Source organism: Panicum virgatum, chromosome 6N (genome assembly GCF_016808335.1).
Source record: "Panicum virgatum strain AP13 chromosome 6N, P.virgatum_v5, whole genome shotgun sequence".
Taxonomy (NCBI): domain Eukaryota; kingdom Viridiplantae; phylum Streptophyta; class Magnoliopsida; order Poales; family Poaceae; genus Panicum; species Panicum virgatum.
The window spans coordinates 1,847,200-1,858,823 of record NC_053150.1 but is presented as its reverse complement, the minus strand read 5'-3'; the positions used below and the strand labels follow the sequence as shown (position 1 = coordinate 1,858,823).

The following is an 11,624-nucleotide window of genomic DNA, read 5'->3' as shown; positions in this document are numbered from 1 at the left end:
GAGCTTTTCTAAAATCTAGCAAGAAGACGCATTCAAGTCGATCTATGTACTCTTTAGATCATCATTTAGAGTTATTTGAGTAAAAAAAATGTTTGTAATATTATTGTACTCTCAAATAGTTTTTTTTTCATATCATTCCGTAGTCTAAAGAACCATTCTCGCTCTCCTTTGGCTAGCGAGATTCGCAATAGAGAAGGTCTATACTAAGATATCCAATTTATACTAAGATATCCAATTTAAGAGGCTGTTGGAGAGTAAATTTTAACCAAAATCTCTATTACTTATTGTTAAGCATATTCTTTTCAGCTCTCGCCTGCTTATTAGTAATGATTGAGCCGAAACAGGTTGCTAGACAAAGGGCAACCCAATGATTGAAGAAGAGAACGGGAAATTAACGTGGTAAAAATAAAATAGTTGAAGGACGTCAATTGAATTTTCGAAAATAGATTTAAAAAAGTTTAGGGTAGGCTATGAAATGAAACAATGCACGTTTTAAGATGCTGCTGACTTCTGGTGAATCGTGAATAAAGATGCTACTAATAATATGAAAATAATTTTGGAATGGAACCACACAGAAACAAATTTCCACCGGAAAATCGTTGATTTGAAATTCAGACAAAAGTAAATTTCAACGATGGCTGAATTACAGCGGCCTTCCCAATCACATGACACCAATTCAGATCAATTGCTAAAAAAATCCACCACGCATGCCAACTTTTATTAATGCCCCGGGCGAAAACCATGTTCATCTCTCACACCGCACACCACACTGAGCTAAATTAACCCGCACGAGAACACACCACCAGCCATCTAATAATTAAGAAGAGCAGCTAACAACCTCCTAATAATACGAATTCAAAGGATGACGACGTCGAGGGGCGACCAAGGCGGCGCGGTGGTGGCCGCAGCGGCGGCGTCTAGTTGCCCTTGGCGATGAGCTCCTGCGCGGCGGCGACGGTGGGCAGCGCCGGGATGGCGCCCTTCTGGGTGGTGCAGATGGCGCCGCAGGCGTTGGAGAACTTGAGCGCCTCGCGGAGCTTCTCCTCGTTCTGAACAATGGGCACCAACGGCACTTAGTTATACAGAGATAGATGCTATTATAAAAAATTTGCTGCTTGGATTAATGAGAGATCATCATACGTGGAAGATGGAGTCGTCCTTGGCGACGTTGACGAGCAGGGAGCCGACGAAGGCGTCACCGGCGCCGGTGGTGTCGATGGTGTTCACCTTGTAGCCGGGCACGCTGCCCTTGAAATCCTGCACGTGATCGAGCAACTTGTCAGTTAGCAGCCGATCACCAGCCGTCGGTTCATCCAGGAATCGCCTCGCCTCGCAAATAATAATAAGTAATAAATAATACGAGAAGTAGTAAGTAAATAAACGAGGGCGGCGGACCTTGGTGAAGTATCTGCACCCCTTGTCGCCGTCGGTGACGATGAGGAGCTTGAGCCCGTCGAACCAGAGCGAGAGCACGTTCTTCTCGTCGGTGGCGTCGCCCTGGGTGAGGAAGGCGACCTCGTCGTCGCTGACCTTGATGAAGTCGGCCTCCTTCCAGATGCTGAGGATGCCGGCCCTGGCGGCCTCCTCCGAGGGCCAGAGCGGGAGGCGCACGTTGGGGTCGTAGGAGCAGAGGATGCCGGCGGCCTTGGCGGCGCGCATGGCGGCGAGGTGGGCGCCGCGGCAGGGCTCGGAGATGAGCGAGATGGAGCCGTAGTGGAAGATCTTGGCGCGGCGGATGAGGTCGAGGTTGAGCTCGGCCTCGGTGAGCAGCATGTCGGCGCTGGGGTTGCGGTAGAACATGAACTCGCGCTCGCCGTTCTTCTTGAGGGTGACGAAGGCCAGGGCGGTGCGCGCGTGCTGGTCGAAGAGGCAGCCCTCCGCGTTGACGCCGTTCTGCTTCAGGATGTTCACCAGCATGTGCCCGAACTCGTCGTCGCCGAACTGCAAGGGGCAGTAGGATCGATCAGCGAATGCATGCATGCAGCTCGAGACAGAGCACAAATCAACAAATGTCAGATGAGTAGTCAACATTTCAGCAGCAGCACGACACATTTTTACCGCATTACTATCCTGTGCAACAAGTTCATCAAGTTGCTGGCGGTGTTAATCAAATGTTTATTTTTTTCATTGACCAATTAGGAGGAGCTTCTTAGTCTTAATTGCAGAGGACTTGTCCATATCTGGCAGATGTACGCACACAGGTAGTAACGCACTAACGCTTGAGCTTGAAACATTAATTAATAAATGATGAAACGAAGGAGAACATGGTATTTGCTGTGCTTAAACAATTGCAACTTTGGGTTCTTGGAGGATCCGATCGATCCGGTCCGATCCATCGATGGCAAGGCAAGGCGACCCCAACTGGCAGTAACGGACGAGCCGGTGTCAGATCCGAGTCAGCCGGGTCCCACTGGCACAGAATGACTTAACCGGGCGGGACCCACAATGACACCTCCTAAACCCAGAGGTCAATAACGAAAATGCATGTGCAACAGTGCCCCCGTGCGTGTACAGTAGTGAGCAGGCACGAGTGGGCAGGCCGGGCCGGCAGCAGCGCGCGCAGAGTGTGTGTACGTACGGCCCACGCGTGACCCCAAAGGGCGCCAAACACAGCTATAGCTCCGTGAGGCAAAACCACTTTCCGCGCCGCACGTATAGGTGGTCAAACGGGCGGCCCGGCCCGGCACGGGCCCGATTAGGCATGGCCCGTTTAGTCACGGCCCGATTAGACACGAAATTATTAATGGGCCGTACCGTGTCTGTTCATGGGCTGAATTGCCGGCCCAGGCACGGCCTGAAAATGATTTAATCGGGCCGGGCCAGCCCGTTTGGCCCGGTAGTCCGGCGGTCCGAAAATGTCTAAATAGGGTTTGATAATGGGAGACATAGTATTTAAACGGGCTGATCATGCTACCCATCGGGCCGTGTCTGAACGCGTCCACGGGCCGGCAGTGAGGCCCAGGCACGGCCCGAGTATCGGGCCCGTGCCACCCGGAGCCCAATAATAATTAGGCCCGGGTCGGGCTAAATTGGGCTGGGTCACGAGCCCCATGGGCATCGGGCCAAATGGCCAACTATAACCGCACGGCTACCACGTGCTGGACCCCACCTGCGGCCGCCTAAAATCCTACCGCTAGATTACCTTTTGGCTTTTGCAATTTGTTAGCATAAATATGAATATAAACAAACAAGCAATACTACGCCTAGTAAATAAAACAAATTAGCATCAAATTGGTAGGCCGTAGGCGTCTAATATTTTTCTCTAAGAGGACCAAACGCATGCTATGCATCTAATACTGCGCCAGGAATTCGAATAAGATACAGCAGCAGCTATGCATCATCAGTAAAGTTTTTTTTTCTTTTTTTGAAAGAAGGCATCATCAGTAAAGTAAAGTAGAGCTCGGCGGCGGAAATAGCAAGATGCGCGGGGTCAGGTGAGGTCACGCGGCGACAAGAACAAACACCTCGTTTGTCCTCCAACAGTAGCCTCCGTCCGTCGAATGATGCGAGGACACGCACGCAAAGATTTTCCTACCCAAAAATAGCGTCGCCCAGAAATAAAAAAAATCGCGCGCTTCAAAGTGGCATCCCATCATCCATCATCATGTCATCCGCGGGAGTAGCGCAATGCAACAACAGTCGCAGCGCGCCGGGTCAACGCCCGGCGATCGCCGCCAGATCTCGCCGGATCCGGCGGCGCGATGCCCGGCGGGGGCTCGAGCAGATCCGCACCCCCCGGCGACCCCGCCGCGCGGATCGCGAGATCGCCCACCCACCAGATCCGCCGCCAGATCACCCAAGCTGCCCACCAACCGTCCCCCCGGTGGCGCCGGATCTAGGCGCGGGCCGGCACGAGGCCGGCCGGCCCGCCGGCGGGATTCATACGGAACCGTGCAACGACTAGTAACTGCCCCTAGCTAGAAGCAGAGCAATCACGATCCGGCAGAATGCGCGCGAGGCGAGACAATTCCAGCAAGCGGGCGCGAGCTGATGAAGTGTGATGGATGGATATGGCGCGTTACCTTGCCGAGGAAGGCGGAGGAGCCGCCGAGCTTGGAGATGGCGCAGGCGACGTTGGCGGGCGCGCCGCCGGGGGCCTTGACGAAGCCGCCCGACTCGGCGAGCGAGAGGCCCGCCACGTCGGGCACGAAGTCGATGAGCATCTCGCCGAACGACACCACCAGGTTGGGCGACGCGCCGGAAGCTGATCCGTCTCCGAGGGGCGCCATTGATTGGTTCTTCTCCTGAGGCGAGCGGACGGAAGCGAACGCGACGGTGGATTGATTCTTCTTCGGCTACACGGAAAGCAATCAATCAAGCAAGCAAGCAAGGCCGTCTGCCTCTGCCTCTGCCTGGGTTTTATAGAGGGGAGAGGAGCCTGGCCTTGGCCCTTGGCTTGCGAGAGGGATTAGGATTAGGATTATTAACCGTGCGTGATTATCCGATCCGATTAACCCCCGTAAACCCCGCGCGCGGTGGATCAGGTTTACCTTACCCGCCTGGGTCTCAGCCTCCGCGTCGGATAACAATGGAGGTGCACGGCGCGGTGGCTGACGCGTGGGGCGTGTCCGGCCGTGGACCCGCTCGGCAGTGGGCTGGGATCCGCTCGTTGGATGATTGGATTGGATTCGTTGTGGCAGAGGCTGGAGCTGAACGGATAATTTCCCGGCGATGTGGGGCCACCTGTCGGTGGTGGTGGATCTTGATCGGCCTCCGCGAGGAGTTGCGATCCTACCCTATCCCGGACCAGTAATTATTCGCTGGATCCGAGTAATGTAATAATTACCGGAGTGGAAGAGGATTTTATCCCTTGTTTTTAATCCATCCAGATTTTTTACACGGCCGGCTGTTCTTGCGGCTTAAGACTAGCTAGAGGCGCGCGTGCACCGTGCACAGCTAGAAACATGACGTGTGCTGCTGCTGCTGCTTCAGCTGAGTTGGGTTTCTAGCGTAGATTCATCTGCAGAACAGAAGCAATGCGCAACTGAAAACCACGCACGCGTTTCGCAGCCATCGTCCATTTTCCTTTCCAAGGCAGCTGGAGCGAATAAACCATTTTGTACCGCACCACTGCGGTCCGTTCTATAGTGGACGCTGATTGTGTACCGAGATTTGTGAAACTTTGTCTTTTGTGGATGTATTCACATGTATTGATTTTTTTTTCACTCCGTATATCTGCTCTTTGCCTGGCGCGGGTACAGATGGATTGACATAAAGTTCTCGTGGGCCAACACCGCGCCCCACTTATGACTTCTTATTTTATAGGTTCTCAGGTTGGTGGGGTGGTAATGTGTGGTCGTGGCTTCGCCGGGAGCATGTGGCCATCGTTTTTTCCTTTTTTCATTTTTTATTAGTCTCGATAATTCAATTGGAAGGTGGTGAGACGGTAGTTACCACCGGGTACAAGATGTCGGTTAAGTAGTACTTTCTTGTACCGGATGGAATATTTTCATCGGATGTGGTGGCGCCATTGGAAAACAGTATATTGCCGTACACTGGTACTGTTTAGTACATGACTTCGGCTTTTTCACGTTTTTTCTTTTTGGTAAGCTGGTGGCTGTTATGTTCATTTCCTCAGTGTTCTTTGGCCTGTTCGTTGTGTCCGCTCAAGTTGGAGGATGGTGATCGTGAGGGATGAGAAGTGGGTTCCTTAGTTCCCATCCAACCCTAGGCGCATCGTTGGACCCTCATCTTCGGCTCCAGCGGGAAGGGCTCGCGGGGGTGGTTCCGTCACTCCGTCGTCCTCCTATTCCAGTGGTGATGAAGCTTCGTTTGCATCTAACATCACCAGCTGGTGCTCCCCAAAGTCAGTTTTCTCAGTTGTCTCTAAGTTTAGTGAATTCAAAAAGCAAATTATCCGGGACTCTGGATTTGGGGGGATTCTGGAAATTCCTTGCATTAGCAAGTTGAATCTCAAGCTTTCTGCGTGGCTGCTTAGTAAACTGGACAGTGAGGAGAGTTGTTTGGTTTTTTGCCCATCTAGGCGGATTTATATCCACGAGGATGATGTTGGTATTGTTCTCGGGATCCCTAATGGTGAAATTGATGTGTCATCAACGTCAGTTACTGATGAACAACTAGATTTGCTGCGTTCTAGCATCGGTTTAGCTGGCTCAGAGCCACGGAGTATAAAGAGAATTGAGTATGTTCTAGAAAAGCCTCTTGATGACAAGTCTTCAAGCCAAGAGATAGATGGCTTCAAAGTAGCTTTTGTTGTATTTGTTATCTGCCATCTTTTAGCACCATGTGTGAAGCACGATCAGGTGAATCTTGATTTTTGGGGTGCTCCGAAGAACCCCGGGTCGCTTGACAGATATAATTGGTGCTGCTACATATATGGACACGTGCTTGAAGCCGCGCAGAAAGTCCGAGCTGAAATTATTAGTAAGGGTCGAGCCACATCACTACTGTGTTCCAAGATGCCAGATGGTGAGTGTTGTTTGCGCGTTTCATTTAGGTTTACTTATGGTACCAACAATTGAGTCACCAAACTTGAAGTCTTAGGTGTACCTTTTCTATGTTTTCTGCAGATAATAGTACATGTACTTGTTGACAATGTGTGGTGTTCCTATATGTTTAACATGCATGGGGCTGAGCTTTATGTTCTGGACCCTTTGTACGATGTCAATCGGTTAGAGGCACATAAGTTGATTCACAAGCTTCTGCATGATGCGTTCCTGTAAGGATCACTGGAGTGTCCGACCCTAGAGGGGGAGGGGGTGAATAGGGTCGCTAATCGCTTTCTATCCTAGGGCTCAATCTATTTGCATGAGATAAACCTAACACGTCCTACACATGCTAGTTATGACTAAGGTTTATCTATGCTACTCTCTACTTACCCCTAAAAGACTTGCAACCTATAGCCAATCCTAATCAAACTAACTAGGAAAGTAAAGGCACGCAAGATAGAGTAAATGCGGAAACGTAATATGGTAAGTAAAGAGGTAAGGGAGAGAATATGCAAACTCCCGTGAAGACACCAAGACACACGATTTAACGTGGTTCGGTTAGGACACCAAGTCCCTCCCTACGTCCACGGCCACTTGTCCAACAAGAAGAAGTGTGATGCCGAGTCTCTTCGCTTGATCACCGTCTTGCGTTCGCCACCAAGGCTTCCGGCAAGCAAAGACTAAGTGGCACCAATTCACCAAGACAAGGCCACCGCCACCGTCTCTCTCGAAGTGTCACCAACGGCACCGTCTTCACTATCGGAGCTTCTCACCAAGAGGGGTCTCCTTCCCCGCACAAAGTGTCGTTGCCGCTCCACACCAAGTCGGAGGGTCACATGACGAGTACACGGTTGCTTGCCGCAGCAAGACTTTGCTCAAGGGAGCTCTCGCAAGAACTAATCCCTATACAAGTGCACAAAGCACACTCTCAAAGCTTCTCACAAGCTAGATATGACACTAAGCTTTGCTACGATGGTTGGAGATGTTAGTTTGCTTGGGCAACACTTCCTTCAACTTTTCTGCCGTCCAACCTTATGCAGCAACCGGCCTTGGGGGTATATATAGCCCACACACCCCAAAAGAACCGTTGGAAAAGTGGCTGACAAAAAGCGCTATCACCGGTTAAACCGATGATCCACTTTGTGTCATCACCGGTTTAATCGGTGAGCACCTTTTTCCAACTAGCTGTTATACTTCAATGGCTACCTTAATCAACCGACGTAATCAACCGGTGAATGTATCTTCATCGCCGGTTTAACCGGTGCTTGTTACTGTCCCAGAGTTCCCGAAAACCAACTCTCTGGACAACTACACCGACGTTCACTTTGCCTTGATCGCCGGTTTAACCGGTGCCTGTAAAACTCCTGCTGCTTCTTCGGCCTCCAAGTCCATTACACTGGTGAGTGTAAAACATCCAACGCCGGTTAATCCGGTGCCAAACCCTAGCTCGCAACTTCTGTGTTCATTGCACCGATGAGTGCAATTTGCTCATCATCGGTTTAACCGGTGATAGCAAATTGTCTGCGTTTTGATCTTTTCGACTTGGATTTCTTCACGGTCTCTTCAAGCGGAACCACCGTAGGTGCGGCCCTTCGGGCCTAGTTACGCTATCTTCTCTTTGTCATCACTTGAACCTAAAAGCCTGAGAATGATCATCTTAACAATCATATTAATCCAAGTGTTGTGTTGTTTATATCAATCACCAAAACATTATATTGAAATATGGTATGAGAGGCCATTTTCGCTACAATTCCGCAGTTGCTTGGAATATTTTTTTGAAGGATGGTATTGGAAGCCAATCGATAAATGAAAATTGCAGTACCCCCTACTAGGTTCTTTTGATGACGCGCGGTGTGTGCAACCATTTTATCCCATGTTTTACTGATGGTTTTTCCTTATGTGAAGACCTTTTATGTGCAGCCATCATTATATTCAATCTCTAATGCTGTTTTGCCCTTGACATTTTTTTCCTTTAGAGATCAATCTGCCTTTGTTATGTTACATTATGCTCGCTATTTTAATGGAGTTCAATTTTTAGGAACCACTCAATAAGGTACGTTTCAATCCAGTGGACAAAACCCAGGCGCAAGTTCTTTTTTGCATTAATATGGTCCATTTTTGCATTACCACCACGTTTTTGGGCCTTTTATTTTCCCCTTGGTTGCCATGCAGGAAAAGATTCCAAGTCTCTGGCACTCTCTATTATTTGACATGCTTGGTATGGAAGGCAATGTTGCAGCCCCCCCTCCTCCCGAGTCAGTGATGCATTGCCTGGTTAAGTGAATGAATCCTTTTTCTAGAGTAAAAGTACTTGGTGATGCTCATTTTGGTTTTTGATTCTCTCAGTTGCAAAACACAAGTCAGGCTGGAACTGATCAGTGTTTGTACATATGATGTACATTGTTCGGGTTTGCAACTATTTAGTTGTCCCAAATGTGTTGGATATCTCTGTTGCGGCAATGTAATTTGCAACTTATTTGTGTTATGTATTTTATGACTGTATTTGTATGAAAAGTTTGATTTTTAATCACTGTCTGCAATCTTGGAGCAATACTGTGATACAAATACTCTATTCCGCACCGGCATTTGGAACTTGGCTTGCTTAGTACTAATATTTGATTATTTTTCAACAGCCTGTGCGCCATTTTTTTTTTCATCTACCTTGATATGCTTCCACATAGCTCTGAAAGTCACAAAGCAGTTGGTCTGCCCGCTTGGTTTACCTTTTTTTTGTTCATATGTATTTGCCTTATAACTACATGGTCAAGTTATTTGTGTTTGAAATGGCTCTCTGTGATCTCGGTTGCGTCGTTTGGTTATTTTACTATGCTAATATGGCGGAGGTATGAAGGCGAACTGGTACATCCAACTCTTGGGAAAAAAATAATAGAAATTTTTCCGCAGACAAATTAAGCTGAAGCTGCTCATGATAGAAACCATAAGGTTTTGCATGAATCAACTGGTTTACATTACCATCTGGCACTAGAAGGTACCAGTACAAAGGCTGCTGATACTACTAACTCTAACACTTGCATCATACTTGCTAACATCTTTTCTAATATTGTTACTACCTTCCAGTCTTACATAGCTGGCAGGAAATACCACCGAACACTAACACAAACCAAGGTGGTCTACAACTACATGCTACTCTGCTTATATTACTCCCTACATTCTTCAAACGCAAGTCGTCTTCAGCAAAAGCAACCGAGCACAACATCTCTGCTAGTTCAAGATGTACCCAATCAGAGCCATAATAATGGCCACTAAAATGATCACCACGGGAAGCATATCAGTCCCTGCCGCTGCTGGGCCGTGCTCCCATTCAAGTCTGTACCCGGCTCCCGGAGCGTGTACTGGACCAAGGTAGGGTGTTGCTTCAAGTGCTGCTTGTACATCACGGACCGGTGCTGCCGCTGCTATGATCTGTGGGGGCTGTTGATTTGGCGCCGCAGTCATTTCTCCAGTTGCGAAAAAGGAAATGTAGTCCGCCACTGCCTCCTCCCGCGGCTGATATCCACGGAACAAGCAGTTGCTGAAGCCGCAGACCTGCTGGTTGCAAGTCTGCCAGTCCCTGTAAACTCCAGGCTTCCTCCCGCGGAAAACGACGTACCACGTCATGTTCCTATTTCACAGATTAATTTATATAAGAAAATACACGATTAGCAAGACTGGTGCACTTGAATTTTCAGATCCAAAGATGATGAACAAGTATTAAAGAAACCAACAAACGAATTATTCATGGATCTTAACAGTTGTTTTGTAAATCCTTACGGGTTCAAAGTAACAGCCAAAATATGAGATTTAAAGGCAGAGAGCCAAATCCGTGCTCAGGATAAATAGTATTCTTGAGTAACGGCGAGACAGAGCAGGGATTGATTGGTACAGTTCTTACCTTCTTTGGAACTGTTTCTTTGTTCTACTAATTGTGTTCTTCTTGGAAACAGGAGAGGGAGTGCTCCAGGAGGTGAGAGGGGGCTTCGACCTCTGTCCTGCTCTGCTACGTGTGTGCTGCTAGTAGGGGTGGGGGGGGGGGGGTGGGGTGCGATAGGGGCGGGTGGGGTTGGTAGTGGGGGTAGTGTCGGTGCTGACATGTATATTTATTGCCATTTTTTGTAGAGGACTCCTAGCCGCGCATTCTTGGACGTGGTGACGCGTGAGTGACATTGTACTATTTTTGCAAGGGGAGCAGGGGGAATTGATTCATGAAGCATAAGCATCTTAATGGTTTGGTTCTTTGTACTCATGTTCTGTTGCTGTTCGAGCCACATCGTTTCTCCAGATGGAGTTGATAATGATATTTTTAAAATTTCCAAATAAATAGTAAGTCAGGCATAAAGTGCATACCAACAGAGTTTAATAAATTTGTTAAAGATAAATGCCACTACAAGGCGACGCAGAGTACCTCCCACAAATACCAGTTATCCTGTACTCGGTACATTTGTTGTTTTCATTAGGTACAGCAAAGAACCAAATGTTTACATCAAGAATCCTGCACCATACTACTCCACATCTGGTCCATCTGCCAGGTACCACGGCACCCACCCTTTGTTGCTGACCATCCTCATGAGGTTGTAGAATGTAAACATCCTTGTGTTCTTAGCTTTGAGCTGTTAGTCGAATCATTATATTAATGAATGATTTTTTGTTTAGAATTGGCACAAGCTCTATAGGGTTTTCACATACCTCATCAATTGCAAAGGTGAGCCGCTCCCCATCAAATCACTTGATGTAGTGCGTAACATAAAAAGCAGAATCCACTCTGTGAATTAAAGTCTGTATTATTAGTAACCAATTATGCTCAATAGTCAGTACCAAAGGAGTTGAAACACAGAACAAGTTTTTCTTACTGTAATGCTGCAGGATGTGCAAGATTGTAGAATACAATCTTGTACCGCTGTCTGTCGTCATCCCAACCTGAGAAGTGCTCAACTATGCAGTAAAAAATTTTATCATGCAAAGCAGCAATTATGTGCATGTGCACTGCACTCTGATCTGCACACTTCTTTTGTGCCAGCACTGGATCGAGCACGTGTACTCTTTTCTTCTCCATATCCCAGGCGTACAAGCACCAGTGTCCAGTCAGACATGACGGTAGCATTATCTGTTAGTATTTTTTTAAGAAGTTACAATAGTTATTATTTACAATACATTTTGCTGTGTCCGTATATTGAACTA

General features: G+C 48.1%; 1 protein-coding gene across 1 annotated transcript; it reads right to left on the bottom strand.

Moving 5' to 3' along the window:
• Window positions 1-666: 666 nt before the first annotated feature.
• Window positions 667-4,419, bottom strand: LOC120680273 (fructokinase-2). Its single transcript, XM_039961894.1, has 4 exons — window positions 4,023-4,419; window positions 1,396-1,941; window positions 1,141-1,257; window positions 667-1,049 (listed from the first exon to the last, which is right to left on the bottom strand). Exons 1-4 carry the CDS (start codon window positions 4,227-4,229, stop codon window positions 918-920), a joined length of 1,002 nt encoding a protein of 333 aa, XP_039817828.1. The 5' UTR covers window positions 4,230-4,419; the 3' UTR covers window positions 667-917.
• Window positions 4,420-11,624: the final 7,205 nt, after the last annotated feature.

What these genes read in the sequence shown, in the direction of transcription:
- LOC120680273 (XM_039961894.1), bottom strand. Translation starts at nt 4,229, where the DNA reads ATGGCGCCCCTCGGAGACGGATCAGCTTCCGGCGCGTCGCCCAACCTG. An exon ending in CCTCCGCCTTCCTCGGCAAG is followed by an intron (nt 1,942 to 4,022) that starts GTAACGCGCCAT and finishes TGCCCCTTGCAG; the next exon opens with TTCGGCGACGACGAGTTCGG. An exon ending in AGGACGACTCCATCTTCCAC is followed by an intron (nt 1,050 to 1,140) that starts GTATGATGATCT and finishes CCCATTGTTCAG; the next exon opens with AACGAGGAGAAGCTCCGCGA.